Source organism: Sphaerodactylus townsendi, linkage group LG16 (assembly GCF_021028975.2).
Source record: "Sphaerodactylus townsendi isolate TG3544 linkage group LG16, MPM_Stown_v2.3, whole genome shotgun sequence".
Lineage (NCBI taxonomy): Eukaryota > Metazoa > Chordata > Lepidosauria > Squamata > Sphaerodactylidae > Sphaerodactylus > Sphaerodactylus townsendi.
In genome coordinates, this window is record NC_059440.1 from 29,039,911 (window position 1) to 29,057,435 (window position 17,525).

A 17,525-nucleotide genomic window follows, 5' to 3' on the forward strand; every position below is an offset into this window, starting at 1 on the left:
GACCCTGTTTCTCTTGCCAGTCAAGCAGAGATGGCCACGGTGAGGAATACTGTGCCACTCCAGCCGCCTCCCCCCCCCTGCAGCCACAAAACTCTCCCCGGTCCGCACCTGGGCAATGACGCGGTTGAGTTCTGTCTTATCCTGGGCAAGTCCCTCATTCAGGACACTCATCTTGGACAGGGAATCCCGCAGAGAAGCCTCTTCTGCACTCATCCTGTTGAGGATTCGTTCCAGCTCAGCACGCCTCACCTCTGCCTGAACGGGGGGAAGGGGCAGCGAACTGCTCAAGCCCGACAGCAAGGACCAGAGCCTGCGGGTGGGCCTCTGCGACAGGACAGCGGTTTTGGCTGAGGCACTCAGGGCAGCGGCATCTTACTGGTGGAACGGGGGACATCATTCAGCCATGCCATGCAGGCATGGAAACCCCACCCACGGAGCCAAATCCAGGACTCCCCAGGGCTTTGTATGGATGGGCAGAAGGGAAAACCTGAGAACGCCCCTCCCCCTGGCCAGGACCATGGGCCTGATCCAAGCAGAAAGGGGAGCACCTAGCAGCCGCCAAGGTCCCTACACTGTGCCAAGGTGCCTGCAGAGCTCCTCATGCTCAGCACCACTACGTGAAGACCCAGGCCGCCTTGCAACGGCAGCAGCTCCCACCCCCACCCCCACTTGCCTGGGCGAGGGCTTCAGCCCCCTGGGCCTTTTCACCCTCGGCCATCTCCTTCTCCAAGACCGCCTGGCTGAGCGCTTCGCGGGCAAGAACCAGCTCACTCTTCAAGGCCGACTTCTGCCCCTGCAGGCGCTCCAGCTGCTCGTGGCTGTGAGAGGCAAGCGGGGGGGGGGGGGGATTACAGGCATCCTGCAGAAGACGCCTGAGGACGTCCCCAGGTGACAAATCAAAATGCAACAGGAGCCGAACAGACAGGCGCAGGGAGAACGGCCCCGTCTTCCAGAGCACGCTGCAGCCTTAAGGCTCTGTGGTCACCCCAACAGCTCCTCAGACTGGACACAGTCTGTTTGGGGGGGGGGGGTTCTGATGAAGGCAGTCTCCTTTGAAAACAGGAGGTATGAGAGAGAGAAGGGAGAGGGAGGGATCTTTTCTCTGGCCAAGCCTGGAACTAGCCAAGGCAGCTGCGAATGTACAGCAGGGCTTTGCAACCCAGCCGCATGCGCCCCCCCCCCCCCCCAGTAAAAACTCTGCAGCAGGAAGGGGGGGCAGAGTGGGACTGCAACCTGCTCACCCACCCCTGCTTGACCTCCTTCCAGCCTCGTTCCCGGTCTGCCAAGAGGGACTCCTTCTCCGCCTCCAGGGCCTCACACTGGCGCTGGAGGTCGCTGGTGGCCTTCAGCAGCTGCTCCTTCTCCTGCCCCCAGGCACTGCGCCTCTGCTGCAGGGCTTGCAGCTTCCTCTCCAGGACAACCTTCTCACTGGCATGGGGGGAAGGGAGGGGGAGAGATGTCCTGTAACCACATGTGGGAAAAAGTGGGGGCCAATTTCTGTGGCTTCCTTCTCTTGAGCATGTCTGTGGCACAGTGAAGAGGACCAGAAAAAGGAGCCAGCAGGACAGACAACGGCCGCCAACAGCTCAGGCCATTGTCTTCATCCGGTGCTGCCAGACAGAGCAAAGGAGGGAGCCAGAGGCCCCCTCCAAGAGGACAGCCATTTCATTCACCAGTCAAGCTGCACCCCTTGATTGCAAGCAGGCAAGGCTAGAGTCACGCAGGCAGGCAGGCAGCCTCCTCAGAGAGAGCGGGAAGGGGGGGGGTGTTCTCCCTGGGGACAGCACACCATCCTTTGCCTCTGATTCCTCAAGCTCCCCCACCTGGCCAAAAGGTCCGCTGATGTCTGGGAGCGGCTGGCGTCTCGCAGGGCGCCCTCCTTGGCCCGTGCCAGGTCGTCTGCCTCGTCCCTCAGCTGCAGGACCCTCTGCTCAAGGACACGGTGCTCACGGTTGCCCTCAGCCAGCTGCTTCTTCAGGGAGGCCACCAGATCCTGGCTGGCCTCGAACTTGCCACGGGCCTCCTGCCGGGGCGACAAGCAGCAAACTGCACATTGGTCTCCCTTGGTCGATGGAAGACTTTTGGCACCCAGATATGGCTACAGCCGAAGACTGAGTCTCACCGACCAGGTCACAAGTAAGGTCGTCTGCCCTCGTAAATATAAAAAAGGAGCTTCCAGCCCTCATGAATAAAAACCTCTGCCTGGAATCACAAGACACGCCCACTGCAATTGCAGAAACCAAAGCAGGGGGACGGAACAGGACTGTGGGGGCAAAGGAAAGGGGCTTTCTGCATTGCAACACCCCCCCACCCCCCCGCCCGCCCGCCCGCCCGCCCGCCACACAATGATTAACTGAGAATCTGCATAGGGTGCCTTTCCAGTGCCTGGCTCAAGACTGCTCACAACACTGGGCTGGGCGGGGTTTTAATAGGCCTAAATTTTGATGCCATCCTGGTTTTTACTGATAGCTATATTTTATGAATTAGTGGAATTGTTTTAAAATGTTTGTTCGCAGCCATGAGCCAGACTTTGGTCCAGGGAGCAGGATGCAAATTTAATAAATTAATACATATATAAAAATCATATATGCATTTTACTGCTTTAACAATAAAATGCATGACATTGTTTAATTAACTATAAAATCATGCTGTTCACCATACTTATAAATTTTGAAAGATCGATGCCTTAAATGGGTACAGTTAGTACCAGGAATAACCCCAGCCCCAATGAGAAGGAAGGGAACTGCCAACGATCCAGCCCTGGGCAGCTGCACTCGTGCACCTACCTTTGTTTCTGTAAAACAGCAGGTGGGGAAAAGAGATAGTGGAAAACAAAACAAAATCTGCACTTAAGAATAGAAACTGGGATCTTTTGGGTAGAAATAGCCTCATACAATTCTAACAGGGTTAAGAGCGTATTTAGCTAACAAAGTGTATTTTTATCACACACAGTATATTGTGTGCAAACTTTCTTGCATTTCCAGCATATAATGTAAAGTTTAAAATAAGTTGAATGCCTGCAGGACATACAGGACATCCGGTCATTCTCAAATGCTGCAGATTGCCTCACATTAAGAACTTCATAAACTACATTCTGGGTGTCTAAACTCCTGCTCTGAAAAGCAATTCATTCATTCCAAAAGAGGAAATATGTCACAGGACCTTTTCCCTGGTGGGCTCCAGCATTTCCAAACACTGAAAAAGTCCCTGGGGGTGGTGGGGGAGGGAGAGAAACAGGGTGAAAAGTGTGTGTTTCCGCCCCACAATGTTTTTTCCCCATCGCTGTTTTGAATTAGACATTCATCCCGCAACCACAGACACACCAGAGGTCAGCCATTCTCCTCACCTGCAGCTGCAGCTGGCGCTTGTGAAAGGCAGACCGAACTGCCACGAACGTGGAGTCCAAGAAGACTGGGGAGAGGCTACGGTGGCGGAATGATCGACGCTGTGGGGATGGTGTCCGTAGGCTGGTGGACAAGGTGGGCAAGCTGAAGCCAGAGGCATCGCTGCCTGAGACATCGGTCGTTCGGTCAGTGGATGGGAGGTGAACGGCACTGTCTGCATCAGAGAGCACAGCCTACAGGGGAAGGTGACAGGGCTTGTCTGCGCCCCAGTGCGCTGCCCACTCGCCCCCTTGGGCTTTCAAAAGAGCCAGCAGGTCCATTCCGCAAGGCCTGAGGATCATTACCTGTCTCTCCTGTTGCCCCATACCTGAGCCAGGTCTTGTAATGTCTGCTGCAGCATCTCTGATTCGCTTCGCAAGGCTTCCACCTCCCTGGCCTCCCCAGCCGCCTGCTCGTGGGCACGTACAGCAGCGTCCTGAGGTCAGACACATGGGATTAGCACATGGGGTGGGGGCTCTGTCCCCCCAGGACTTTTGCATGCCAGAGAGCCATTCCAAGACAGTCCGGTCTCTCGTCTACTGTGACCCACTGGCAGGCTGAAGCACAGGGTCGGCACTGGGAGAATGCTGCCTACCACTCCTAGCCCCCCCCCCGAAGAGGACAGTCCCCAGCTGAACCCTGTCTCTTGGGGGTCACACATAAGAACAAGCCAGCTGGATCAGACCAGAGTCCATCTAGTCCAGCTCTCTGCTACTCGCAATGGCCCACCAGGTGCCTTTGGGAGCTCACAGGCAGGATGTGAAAGCAATGGCCTTCTGCTGCTGCTGCTGCTGCTGCTCCCGAGCACCTGGACTGTTAAGGCATTTGCAACCTTAGATCAAGGAGGATCAAGATTGGCAGCCATAGATCGATTTCTCCTCCATAAATCTGTCCAAGCCCCTTTTAAAGCTATCCAGGTGAGTGGCCATCACCCCCTCCTGTGGCAGCATATTCCAAACACCAATCACACGTTGCGTGAAGAAGTGTTTCCTTTTATTAGTCCTAATTCTTCCCCCCAGCATTGTCAATGGATGCCCCCTGGTTCAACACAACACCCCCCCCCTTGCTCACCTGAGCCTGCAGTTTGTGGGTGAGCCTCTCGATGGTGCTGGCCTTCTCCGCATTCTGGGCTTTCAGGCGCTCCAAGGTGGAGACGACCTCATTGACTCTGCAGTGGGGATGCACAAGCAACACGCATGTGAGCTCCACCCTGGACTGGGTCAGGCTGCACCGCTGCTCCTGCTGCCATGACCGATGGGGAATGAGTGGGTCAGGAGGGTGTTCTTTAGAAAGGGAAGGGGGTGGGGGCGGACCCTAACGCCAGTGAACTTTGTGGCCAGTTCTCATTGCATGGGTTAGTTGTTTCCCATAGCATCCACCTGCTTTTACTGCACTACTGTTGCATTCCCTGGCATTGCGTGCTTTCTTTTATAAACTGTGTCAATCTGCCTTGGGTCTCTGCAAAAAATATGGGCTATTAACAAAGTAAACGAAAAAGCTTAATGGAGATTTCACACTCACCTTGTGGACAAAGACAAACACTGAAATCTTTCCTGCCAGCCCAGCACCAGAAGCATCATTTGTTGAAACTGCTTGCGCTCCAGGGCAGATCCTTGGTGCCCAGAGCATGCCCCTTCCTAGGCCCCCAGTAGCCCACCCCACCAGGCTCTGGTCTGCTAGGAGGGCAAGTGGCTCTTCCAGAGGTCTTCCCAGGCCTGCAGCCAGAGACCCCTTTGAACTTGCCCCCAAAGGCTGACAGCTGAACCTTTGGCACGCAAAGCAGGTCAAGCAGAGCCCCGAGCGGCCTAGCCTGGTTCAGCCTGCTGGCACATCTTTACTCCAGCCGTACTGGGGGCTCTGGTGCCCCCTCAGTCCCCCACCCCCTCCAAGGACATACCTGCTGCTCAGCTCCGCCTTCTCTGCGTCACACCTGACTTGCAGCTGGATCATGTCACGGACTTTATCCTTCAGCTGCTCCTCCAGCTGGGCTGTGAGCAGAGTCTGTCTCTCCAGATCCGCACTCGCTCTGCTCTCCGACAGGAGGAGGTTGCTGCTCAGGTTCAGGCAGGCCGCGTGCACCGTGCGGCTGGACCGGGACAGCTCGCCATTCAGCTCCAGGAGATCTCTGCAGGGCCGGAGGGAAGAGAATGAGGTCCCTGCAAGGGGTGGGCTGCACTCCCCCCTCCCAAAGCAAGGCGCCCACTAATCTGACACCATCCAAAGTAGCACCCAGGAAGAGGCCAGGCATTCCGCAGGCAAAACAAGAGCCAGGAGGAGGACTGAATGGAGCATCCTGCGACAGCCATTTTTATAAAGGGAACCTCCACCCCATTTGATTGGAAAGGAGGGCTTGAAACTGCAGAGGCCCAATATCCACACAAACAAGGGGGGTGTCTCACATGATTCCCAGTGGTGGGGGGGGGCAGCTTTAGCACCAACTATGGCTTACTGGCCCCTTTTTCAGGCAGCGGAAGCAGAATTAATTAGTCTGGCAAATACATCCCACTTGGCTTCATGTGCATCGGCTGCAGAATGCCAGTGACTTGGATGGTGTCTCACAATCTCCTGCATGTAGATATGCCACTCCAAAGCAACCTTTTCAAGTCATTTCAGAGCCCCCCCCCCCCCCCCCCCGCCACCACTTGTGGAGAAGGGCCCGGTTCAGTTCAGGTGTTTCAGTGCTGACCTCTCCATCATGGCCTTTGCTTCACTGAAGTGTCTCCGAAAACCCACCACCTGGCGCCAAAGGGTCAGCAGCCGGCTGTGCTCATTGCTGAAGTATGTGTGGAACGACTGGGGAGGAAGACAGGGAGGACGTCAGACAGCACTCCGAGAGACAAAAGGCTCCCATCTGCCCCTGTCAGGAAACCCCAGCACGCCGCCCACCCCCACCCCCACCCCAAAGTTGGGCCCCAGCTGAGACAGTGGAAGGTACAGGAAAGAGTGGCTTCCACCCCCCACCCCCCACCGCCAAAGTCTGTGTCCAGCCTGGGAAGTGAAGCCCCTCGTTCCCCCACCACCACCAACCACACCTCCTCCTCTCGACGCCAGGCCCCCTCCTGCTGCTCCAGCTCCTCCCGGGCTTTCGACCAATCCGCTGTCAGTTTACAGATGTCCTCACTCAGGGCCTGGTTGGCAGTGCTGGCATGCTCCAATTGTTCCCGCAACATGGCATTCACCTGGGCAAGGCTGGCACTCCTGGGCATCAGGATGCAATATCTGTTCAGCGTCTCATTGGCACCACTACATGCCAACATGCCAGAAGGGCAAAGAACCGCAGGCAGCAAAAGGGGAATCTCTCCTCCTCCCTCTCATCATCAAAACCACCATCCTGTGAGGAAGGCCGAGGCAGAGTGCCTGGCCCAGAGAGCTTCCATGGCAGAGCAAGGATTCGAACTTGGTGCCCCAGGTCCTAGGCAAACATTCTAGTTTCTACAGCACACGGCCTCTCCTTTTATTCAGCTGCCTCTTGAGGGGGTGGGATTTTAGGCCGCCGCCGCTGCTGCTGCTGCTGCGTGTTCCAGCACGTGGCCATTTGTGATCGGAAAAGTATCTTTCCAGCCACCACACAGAACACCCACCTCAGCAGCCACGTGACCACGGAGCTCAAATTCAGCTCCTCTGCCTGACTTCCCCAAATGCCACTTAGGTCAAGACATCCTCATTGAGACCAAATGTTGCCCCCACCCAGATTTGTCAAGATGCTGCCCCCCCCCACCCCGCCCCCCGGCCGGCCACCCGCTCCACACATCACAGACCTCTGCTGCTCCTCTTCCAAGCGCGTGAGAGCACTGTCTAGGTCGCCGCTGCTGTGGTCCCCCTCATGATGCGGGCAGGACTCCGTGACATCCTGGCAGCCTCCCTGGGGGGGGGGGAGCCAGAGGGGCTTAAAGGAGGAGCCCAGGCCCTGTTCCCAGCAACCCCCCACATGCCCATCACGGCACGCACGGCTTCATCCCCCCTCCCCCCCAGGCCCTGGAACCTGTGAAGTGATTCTGACCATAAGCAGAGTGCCTTCCGTCCACATACCCAGTCTCCCTTCCGCTTCCACAGACTCAGCCCTCAGAAATGCTCTCTCACACCAGCCCCAAATCGTTGGTCCAGTGCTGCTGAGGGGACCGATTAGAAGTGGCTTAATAGTCACAGCCAAGGACCCCTGGGAAGTGGAATGCTTTGAAGGGTGTGCGTGGGGGGGGGTTGGGGGGGTTAAGGGTTGCTGGCTGCCCTCGGACTACAGTGGCCAGCCATCAGGATTAGAGCCCAGCGGAAAGGGGCCAAAGGGAAAGCAGAGAGTCGGCCCCACCCACCACTGCCGCCACGCTGCTCCGCTGCTCCAGCTCGGCTGGTTTCTCCCCCAACTGCTGCTCCAACTCGGCACATTTCTTCTTATATTGCAGGACCTACGGAGGACAGGAAATGTCTGCCAGCTGGCGAGCAAGGCTCAAGCACCAAACATTTCCCAGCTTCCTCACCCCAGGAGGCTTCCCGGGGCCGCCTCACCCATCACACCACGCCCTGCTCCTGCCTTCCCAAAACCTCAGTGCATTCACCCGACGCAGCACCCTGAGCTTCTCGGGATGCTGGAAACACTCATGCTGGAAACTCTGCTCAGAATTTGCCCTTTGGACCTGAGCCTCAATCCTCTACCTGCAACTGTTGCTTCGCAGGGTGGTTGTGAGGACACGAGAAGGATAGCAGGTATAACAGGAGCAGCTGCGGGACCAGCGCCCCCCTCCCCCCCCATGCCAAGGGCTCACCTTGCCTTGCAGCTTCTGCACCAGCTGTGCCTGCCGCTGCTGCCCCTCCTGGTACGCCTGCAGCTTGCGCTTGTAGGCCGCCTGCTCGTCCTCCAGTCGCCGGCGCAGCTCAATGTTGTGTTGGGCCAACTCCCGGCTCTCCAGTACTTCGGGCTCCCCCGCCTCCAAGCGCAGCGCCTGCTCCAGCTGCTCAGGAGGAAAGGTGGATCAACCCCCTGGGAGCGGGAGTGGGGGGAGGAAGGGATGGAAGGGTCTCTGCCCCAAAGGCACTGCACATCCATCCAGACATTCCTATCACTTCAGGAAAATGAAAAACTACTCCCCGTCTGCACCCCTCGTTATGAACAAACTATCTCTTTCATGCTCACATGCTGCAAAAAAAACCAAAAAGGCAGGAATAGCCCTCCCTGGCCCCATGGGTTGTGGAAAGTATTTCCAGGGACCTGAAAGGGAAAGGGCGGGGAGACCCCCATCCACCGCTCAGAGGCCGCATCCCTATGATCACTGGCTTGACTGACGGCCTGCTTTCCTCACTGAGACACCAAAATATGCAGCCAGACAGCAGGGGCCTCCAGTGAACACTGCAGCCAGCCTGGAGGGACCAAAAGGAAAGAGCCGTCAGGCTGCACAGACTGCCCACGAAGTGGCCCCCCCTGCAGAAGAGACAGGACTATGAAGGGAGAGGATGTTGCAGTAAAGAAAGGAAGGCGGGGGGGGGGGGAGCACCAGGAGGATAAGCACGGTCTTCATAGAAGCGACCCCCCATCCCATCCCCCCAACCGCAGAGGTTTTCTGTTCAGCTACCATCCCGATCTCTTCGTAAAAATGCCCTCCTGAACATTTCTGTTCTGCACATTCAGCAAAATGCCAGTGGGGAGGGGGTCTCTTCCCGACCACCTCAGGGGAGCCATTCCACAGGAGGACGTCTGCGTGAAGAGGCAGTTCCAGGTGGCTTTTCTGAGCCCCACCGCAAACGGCCTCCACTTCACATTCCTGGGAAGTGGGCCGTTGCCTCAGAAATGGGGGAAATGTCACCATTACTATGGTTTCAAGGTAAACTGATTTTATTTTATTTCAAAACACAAGTTATCCTTTGGACACAGTGGAGTGTCCACCTGCTATACAGAAGGTCCCAGGTCTGCCATCTGCCACTGAACACATCAGGTGAGGGGAAAGACTGTGCCACAGAGAGAAACATGAAGATGCCAGACACAGATGAGGGCAAAATGTCCACAACCACGCAGCCCAGAGAACCCACAACAGACAGTTGATTTCTGCCGTGAAAGCCTTCGACAGGACGTTGAGGGGAAAGGCTTCTATCTAAAACCCTGGAAAGCTGGCAGCCCCACTGGAAGGGGGCAAAGACCCACAGACTGCTCAGGGGCAGACAGGACACTGACATTACAGGGACATTTCCTGCTGGAGTGCTGGTGGCCAAGAGAACGAAGAGCCAAGTCCTAGCAACTCTCCTCGAACCTCAGGGGCCGCTTGGCCCAGACTCCTCAACCACCCTGGCACCTTCTGCCAACTCACTAACAATCCTGCCCTGCGCTGCTTCCAGCCAGGGCAGGGGGCGATGCAGGGGGGAGCAAATGCCCACTGTTGGCCCCACAGAGTTTAGCAGCCCTGCAGTGCTGGCTCGTGGCACAGTGGGACCACTCCAGGGCCAACTTCACTTCCCGGTCTCCCTCTGCTGCCGCCTGACCCAGCAGAGATGACCGGGGGCACTGCTCCTTCATATGCCTCTCCTTCACCACCACAAGTTACTCACAGGTTCCACCTTGCAGTGAAATATTATATCTTGTGTGCTTGGGGTTGTACGCAAGGCACAGTGTAGCCATGTGACTCTTTGGGGTGAGTAAACTACAAATGTGGCTCTTCGCAATCCCCAGTATGGCTTCCGGCCAGGCAGCAGGGAGGATATTCAAGTCTCCAAGCACCTGACCGGGGAGCTGTGGGAAAGGGCCCTGGCTCAGGGGAAGAGCCCCTGCTGGACAGTCAGGAGGTCCAACTTTCAGCCCCCAACATCTCCAGTTAAAGGAACAAGGTGATGCAGCCGTCACAGGATCAGATTCTACCCTCTGACCATCCCACTCTCCCACGGGGGCTTGCTGGGTGACCCTGGGTCAGCCTAACCCTAGCCCCCACCGAATTGCTGCAAGGATAAAATGCAGGGGGGGGGGGACAGCAGTGGAAACCGCTTTGGTAGCCGACTGACTAAGGCAGGAGGTCATGAGGAAGACCGCCTTCATGTATAGCCAGGCTTTCTCCCTGAGATGCCCGGCAGAAGCAACGCCCCGCCTTTGTCCAGCTGCAGCAGCCAGTGGACTCCTGGCTCCAGAGGAAGCATCTGGACCACCAGACCCATGCGGCCCATCTTCTCTGCTGGCCCACTCCGCCTCCAACGCTGCTCCGTCCTCTGGTGGCCACTCAGCCCCTCCGCACTCCAGCAGATGGACTGTTCCAGCTTCCACACCAAAAGGCAGGGTGAGGCCGGTGAGAGAGAAACGAAAGCCGCTCGCCCGGATGCATGCAAGGACTTGTGTTTGCTAGCCACACTCAGGGCAGGATGAACAGACAGACACAGGAATCCACCCCCCGCCCACACGGCCTCCTGGCTAGCAGAAAACCAGTCCCAAATGCACAGGTGTGACTGGCTACAAACTACAGACTTACTGCCTCTCTCTGGCCCTGTTACGGGGAACATGCCAAAGGGTTTCAAATGCTCAGAGGGAGGAGAGAGGCACGCAGTGAGGCCCTAGGATCCAGCGGCTGGCACCTACAGGCACAGAGGCAGGAGAATCAAGTGTGGAATGTGGAGAGCCCACGCCACAGAAAAGAGTGGGACGTGGGCTGAAAGCAGGTGCCCACGGAAAAGGTCTGTGGAGAGCGCAGCCTGAAGGAACACGGAACTCAGGGAAAGCCAAGCAGAGGCGGCCTGTGTGCATTTTCAACCTTGCTGTCAGGAAGGCAGCAGGGCCCCACGCTCTGCATTTCCAGGGTGGCTGGGGACACCTGTTTGCCAGGCCTTTGGTCCAGATCTTACCAAGGCTGAAGAAGGCCCTTGGCGCTGGCCTCACGCTCCTTTGACAAAGGGGCTGGGTCTCATGCCTGCCTGAAGTAACTCACTGGGGCCCACATGTGGAGGAAGAGACAGGAGTTACACAGAGGGAAAGGTGGGGGGCATTGCCTTCATTCCACTGGGCAGGAGAATGTGGGACTTGTCAGAGCTCAAAACTGCAGCACGGTCCCAGATGTTGAGAACCCCCCCGCCCCCCGCTGGAGCCAGGCCCTCTCCTCCATGAAGGGAAGCAACTACTCCAGAGCAGGGATGGAGGAAAGAACACCCACATCTGTTTGGGTGATGGGCCCCTCCAGCGGCACCATCAGCCGTGTTACAGAATCACTGCCGGCCAAGACCGAGGACACCAGAGGGAAAGGAGGGGGAGAATCCATTCAGCCAGAACCCAAAGGCTGTGCCCCACTGAGATCCTGCCTCGGCATCATTCCTGCCAGCCGCTGCCTAGACAAAGAAGTATTCTTCCACCTCTAACAGGCAGCCCCCAATCTGAAGCCACCGTCTGCCCCACCGCCAGGAAGGCAGCAGCCCTGTCGATCAGCTTGGGCTCAGGGCGACCTCCTGACCCGCCTGTCACTGGCCTGTTCCACTCTCTTCTTCATGTGCAGCCTCCCCAGTTGTTGGCAGGGCTCAGAGGGGGGTGGCCCCTCCTCATACGTTGCTTTGCCAAACATCTGCTGTCCTTCAGCCGATACAGCAGCCTTGCTCAGGCAGAGGAGTCAAAACACGCCAAGGCTCTGCCTCAGCAGAAGACAGGGACTGTGAGCTGTTTCACACAAAGCAAGCAGAGAGGAACCGGCCAACTGCCTGGGGTGGCAAGCCACTCGCCCCACAACTGCACCCCCATCATGCTCTCCTCTGTGGAGCATCTGGAGGGCTGCAGCCACACTGAAGGCTGCGCATTTGCTGCACCAAAACCACATCAAGACTGTGACCAGCACATCTGAGGAGCTCTTTGGACAGTCAATTCCGCCACTCTGCTTCCTGGCAGATGCTTCTCCAGGCTCACGAGGAGAGGCCAGGGACTTCCAGGGGCAAGGCCCTAAACCACTGGGAAAACATAGCCAGCCTTTCCCCTGGTTTTCTTCATGTCTCTGGGGAAAAGGGACCTACAGAGGAGGGGTTTTGTTAAATGGAAGCCGAGTCGCTCAGGCTCCTGTGCCCACCAATACATGTGAGCTTTTCTGGGTCTGAAAGCACCTGGCCCCCTCCCACCACGCCTTCCACTTTTTATTCAAGTTTCCACAGCTGAAGCCTTGCTAACTTCGGAGGCCATTTGAAAGGACAGAGGTTACCCCCCCCACCCCCACCGCAAAAGAACTCTGGCAGAACTAGTCTAAAAAGAGAGAACCCAGCGGACTCAACACGCAATGTCTGCTGCTGCCCCTTTTCACATTGTTAAAGAATCTGCCACCTTGGGCTGGAGGGGTGATCTGGCACGGGCAGAGGAGCGTCTAAGCGAAGTTTACTATAATCTTGGCAACTGTTGCCATAGAAACTTGCAGCCCTTTTTCATCTCCCTGTTGATGGTTGTCATGATCACTGGAGCATGTGAGCATGCCCCCCCCCCCCCGGTCTTGAAAGAAGATTTCCCCAGCTCCAATACTTTGGCCAGCTCCAGTCAGTCCCATTGGCCAAAGGACTTCTTATCCTCCTGACAGGCTGCCTCCCCCACCACCGGCAAAGGCCAACGGCAGAGGAGTGCCACAGGGCAAAGCAACCCCACTCCCCAAAACACCCTCTCCTGGCCTTTCTGTCCCCGATGCCCATGGATGCTTAGCACAGGTGCTCTGAGGGACGCTCTCAGATCCTTCTCAGAGGAGACTTTCCACAGAAGATCCTGTTCTCCACTGGCAGACTGAAATCGCGAGCGCATGCTTTTTTTCACGGGGGCGGGGGCGGGGGAGATGGAAATGCACCACTATAATAATGGCCGGGCGCAACCAAGGAGGAAACAGAAGGGCTGTCTCCCAGAATCAAGGCCCTTTAGCCCTGCCCCCTATTTCCAGGGCACACAGCCAGGCACAAAAGCCGGGTGCCCCCAGTAACCGAAAGCCTCTAATCGTAGATGATCCATTTAAACACCTGGACTGTTGATGGACCTCAGGTCTCATTTTAAAGCAATCCCAGCTGGCGGCCACTGCTCCACCCCTCAGGCAGTGGGGCTTTGCATTCTTTCCTGGGAGAACAGGGGGCGCAGGCACACTTCAGCCAGCCAGCCCTGCCTCTCAAGAGGAGGGCTGAGGGCCCAAAAGTGGTGGCATACTGGAAGGATGCTGAACAGAATGTGTGATGAAGCGGTGGCAGGTACAAGCACACGACACACACACACAGGAGGAGAGGGAGGAAAGTGTGCCCCCCCACACACACACCAACAGCGAACAAATGCGTTCTGCCAAGTAGGTCCCTTTCTTTGGGCACAGCAGTGAGGATTCAACTTCTTCCAGCAGAGTGGACGGAAAAGGCTATAGCACAATGGGGAGGCGAGCCGAGGAAGCCCGGAAACCATCTCCTGACTTCTGCTCCCAACCCAGAAAAGGAAGAGGCGGATCCAAAGTTCCCAGGGTAGGGTGAGAGAAGAAGTTGACTGTGGTTAGTGCAGCAGGTGGGGGCTTTACCGTGACCCCCTGTAGTGACCCCCTGCAAGTCGGCCAGAAGCAACAGCTTGGGGGAACAGGCGCCGAGAAGCAGAACTTTCTCTCTCATGGCTTCCTCTTCCCCTCCAGGTTCATTCACTGGGCATGCCAAGGCGACAGCAGAGAATGTGGTTTTTGATGGGGGGGAGCACAAGCAAAACACAGACCCATGTGCAACCTCCCCCCTCCCCTTTCCCCAAACACCCTCCCCTCCCCTTTCTCCCTCCTGGCATCATCTGGGCAGCAACCACTTCACTGTTCTTCCTGGACAGCCCCCGGCTCATGCAACTATTGCCAAAAGAGACAGCCCTGACTCCAGGGAAGGAGGTGGACAAGATCCGCAGAGGAGCACCCACTCTCACCCTTTCGCTGATGGCGTTGTACTTGATAGCTAACTCATCCCGCTCTGCACGGCTCTGTGCCAGTAAGTCCTCCACCCGGGACAGCTCCTGCTGCAAGATGCGGTTCTCCTCGTGCGGGGAAAGCAAGGCAGACATCTTGGCAGGGAAGGCTGCAGGGAGGGAAAGAGGGCAACACAGAGCTCGAGGGCAGCCGTGCACTTCGCCCCCCAGCAGGCATTTCAGCCACGTGGACCAGGACGTGCTAGGAAGCCCAGGCCCACAAGTCTAATGCACCTGGACACAGTCATGAAACAGGAGAGAATAATTCACCATCATTTTTTGAAAAACATGGATCTTTCCCCCCCACCTCCAAAATTCCAAGAAAGTTCAGTGAAGCCAGAATTAGGAGCACACCCACTCACCCCCCCCCCCGAGTCACTTATTATTATTGTGTGTGTGTGTGTGTGTGTGTGTGTGTGTCCCCGTCCATGAAGTGATCTTCTCCTTGCATGTTCTGTGGAGGACCCCTATTGTTTTGATGTACTCCTCAACTATCACAATATGCTGCCTGCCATGGAAAGTCCACGGACATTCGGACGCCTCCCAGGGAGCAGCTGTGGGAGCTGCTATTAGGGAAGATGCTGCTAATGTCGTGGCTTTATTTCAGTTTGCCATTTGTTAGGATACGTATTTCACAGCTCCCTCACCCGGTGGTGGTGTCTTCTGCATCATACTTATTTTGGATTTCCCAATGCTCCCATCAACCGCCTTTTCCATTTAAGTGCCATGGAAATGGATTCCAAATCCTCTGCCCCAAAAAGGTGGCGCACCCAACACCAGGCCACATGCATCACCAAGTAGCTTCTCCGTCCTCACCCATCTGTCCCAAGGGCAGCCTAGCGCTTGCTTTCCCCTTTCTGTGCGAAAGCCTGCCAACTGTGAATGACTGGCACCAAGATATTGGCTAGGGCACTCGCCCTGCTGTCTTTCCACTCACGAGTGCCAGAAGCACAGTGCTTGAAAGAGAGCAGGTCACCTGCAATGGGCTGGTTTGTACACACTCCAGCTCCTCCACCTACCCTTTAGATGGGGAAACGCCCATGGCAGAGAAGCTCCATTCTGCCAGATCTCAGCTGTTTCTCACTCCCCAGGTGGAAAAGTTTTGGGATGAATTACTTTGTTTAAAGGTTTGTGCCCCCCCCCCCCATAGAAAGAAGGAGCTCAAGGCTGCTTACAGAAACAGGTGTGACCCCCCAACCACACATACACAGAGCCAGACCTGGCCTCAGACGCTCCCTGCCACCCCAGCTCAACCGCACGAGCATCCTGGGCTTTCTGTCTCCACACCCACCAAAGCCTCTTTGGCCGGGGCCTCCAGAACTGCCCTCCTCCGTGGGAGCCATCCTCAGCCTCAGCCAGAAAGGGCATGTCTAAGCCGGGCAGCCAGGAGAACCCTGCTCCCACCTGCCCCAGTCTCCTGTGTGGCCAGCCGGACCTTCCCTCTCTCTGTGTGGTCGAAGGCTTTCATGGCCAGATTCAACTGGTGGTTGTGGGCTTTCCAGGCTGTGCGGCCATGGTCTGGTGGATCTTGTTCCTAACATTTTGCCTGCATCTGTGGCCAGCATCTTCAGAGGTGTATCACAGAGAGATGTGTGTTACAAGTGTTAAAATGTACACTTCTGGACACAGTATGTAACACGCTTCTCTCTGTGATACACCTCTGAAGATGCCTCCCACAGACGCAGGTGAAATGTTAGGAACAAGATCCACCAGACCACGCCCACACAACCCAGAAAGCTCCCACAACAACCACTTCCCTATCACCTTCAGTCAGGTGTTTGGTGATGATTTCTTGGATTCGGTAGGCAACCAAGTGTGGGGGGGGGGGGGGGGAGCCTTCACAGGAACCCCGGGGGGAAAGGCCCTTCGCTCCGCAGTGACCAGGGCCAGGGTCCTCTCCAGCGTCTGCCAACCAACAACAAAGCGCCTCAGCTGTGAGGCACACAAGGAAGGAAGGGGCTTCCTCCTGCTACCCTCCACTGCCTGCCAGGGAGCGGGAAACACACGCGCATACGCAGAAACGCCAGGCTACTCCTAGCAAATGCTGCACGGCAGACCTGGCCCCTTCCACAACAGAAGAACCAGACAATCTTTCTCCCTCCAGGTTTCTGCAGGCGGCCACCCCCGTTCTGCAGAGCGGACAGGACCACCACCACCCCCCCCCGCACACGCGCAACCCAGACACCCCAGCAGGCACAGGGTCAAGCTGCACCCTGAGAACCCGGAGGCCGCTTCTCTTTGGGCCCTGACAAAAGTGGACCCAGCACCTTTGGCCAAACGTCACCACCGCCTGGGACACCACCTGGTGGGGGCGGTGGCCGCAACGGGGGTCCTCCTGGTTTCCCGCGCGGCGGATGGCGGAGGGGCGGGCGCCGCAGCAAACCAGCCCGCCCGCCCGCGCCACGCCCCCTCGGACGCCCAGAGAGAACCGGTCAGGGGCCGCCCCCGCTGCTCTCCAGGCCAGCGGACCGAGCCCAGCAGGCAAGCAGGCAGGGGGCGAGCGGAGGCCCGCCGTTTCTCCTCCACACGCGCACGCACGCACGCAAGCACGCACCCGCCGCCGCCTCCAAGCCTCCCGAAGGCGAAACCGGGCGCCAGCCAGCCAGCGCCCACCCCCACTGCCCGGGCTCCCGGCTGCTCATGCACGGGAACCGGCCAGCCAGGCGGGACTGAGAGACCGTCCCCCCCCCCCGCCAGGGAGGAGGAGGAGGAACCGTAGCAGATAGCGGGGCGGGGCGCGCATCGCCCTCCCCCTCCAGCGGCCCCCCCAGGCGCATCTGCTGGCCGGCGGCACGGGCTGGCAAGGGTCGCAGGCTCAGCGCGCGCTCTCCGCCAGGCGCCAGCTCCAGCGGCGACCCCCACTCCCGCCCGGAGGCACGACTACGGCCACTACCCTCCGACCCTGCCCCGCGGCGCCGGCTGCCTGCTGCAGCGCCCAGGTTCGAGGCGCGCCGGGCGCGGCAGAACGGGCCCGGGCCAAGCGCGCCTCCGCTCCGGAGCCTCTGAGCACGTGCAGAAGGCACCGCCCGCCCGCCCAGTCACCTGCTGCCGCTCTGGCTCCGGTGGCTCAGCGGCGCGCTGCTACCCCGGGTCGCCGGCCGTTGGTGGCCTCCCGCTCCGCTCCCGTTGCCATAGCGCTGCCTGGCGGGGGCAGGCGAGGAAGGCTGGCCCTTGGCCGGAGGGGGCCGGCCCGGGCCCCGATCACGCCCCTCTGGCCACCTCCCCGCCTGGACGCTTCCTCGCCGGCCGGCCCGGGAAGGAGCCCGCGC

The 17,525-nt window shown here is 57.9% G+C and overlaps 1 protein-coding gene across 5 annotated transcripts in view; it reads right to left on the reverse strand.

Moving 5' to 3' along the window:
* Positions 1-17,450, reverse strand: part of CROCC (ciliary rootlet coiled-coil, rootletin) — a 35,455-nt gene extending 18,005 nt beyond the window's left edge. For 3 of the 5 annotated variants that reach the window (XM_048519219.1, XM_048519222.1, XM_048519218.1), the window contains exons 1-15: positions 16,811-16,933; positions 14,218-14,366; positions 8,141-8,326; positions 7,691-7,783; positions 7,142-7,245; positions 6,416-6,581; positions 6,070-6,176; positions 5,281-5,508; positions 4,455-4,551; positions 3,712-3,819; positions 3,347-3,577; positions 1,824-2,023; positions 1,246-1,428; positions 674-818; positions 109-255 (exon numbers count right to left, since the gene is read on the reverse strand). In XM_048519219.1, the coding sequence (XP_048375176.1) occupies positions 109-255; positions 674-818; positions 1,246-1,428; positions 1,824-2,023; positions 3,347-3,577; positions 3,712-3,819; positions 4,455-4,551; positions 5,281-5,508; positions 6,070-6,176; positions 6,416-6,581; positions 7,142-7,245; positions 7,691-7,783; positions 8,141-8,326; positions 14,218-14,366; positions 16,811-16,898 (2,232 nt within the window). In that variant the 5' untranslated portion in view covers positions 16,899-16,933. Of the gene's footprint in view, positions 1-108; positions 256-673; positions 819-1,245; positions 1,429-1,823; positions 2,024-3,346; positions 3,578-3,711; positions 3,820-4,454; positions 4,552-5,280; positions 5,509-6,069; positions 6,177-6,415; positions 6,582-7,141; positions 7,246-7,690; positions 7,784-8,140; positions 8,327-14,217; positions 14,367-16,523; positions 16,775-16,810; positions 16,934-17,298 lie in introns of those variants that run through there. The other 2 variants (XM_048519223.1, XM_048519224.1) reach the window with 2 other exon arrangements.
* Between the last annotated feature and the right edge of the window lie 75 nt (positions 17,451-17,525).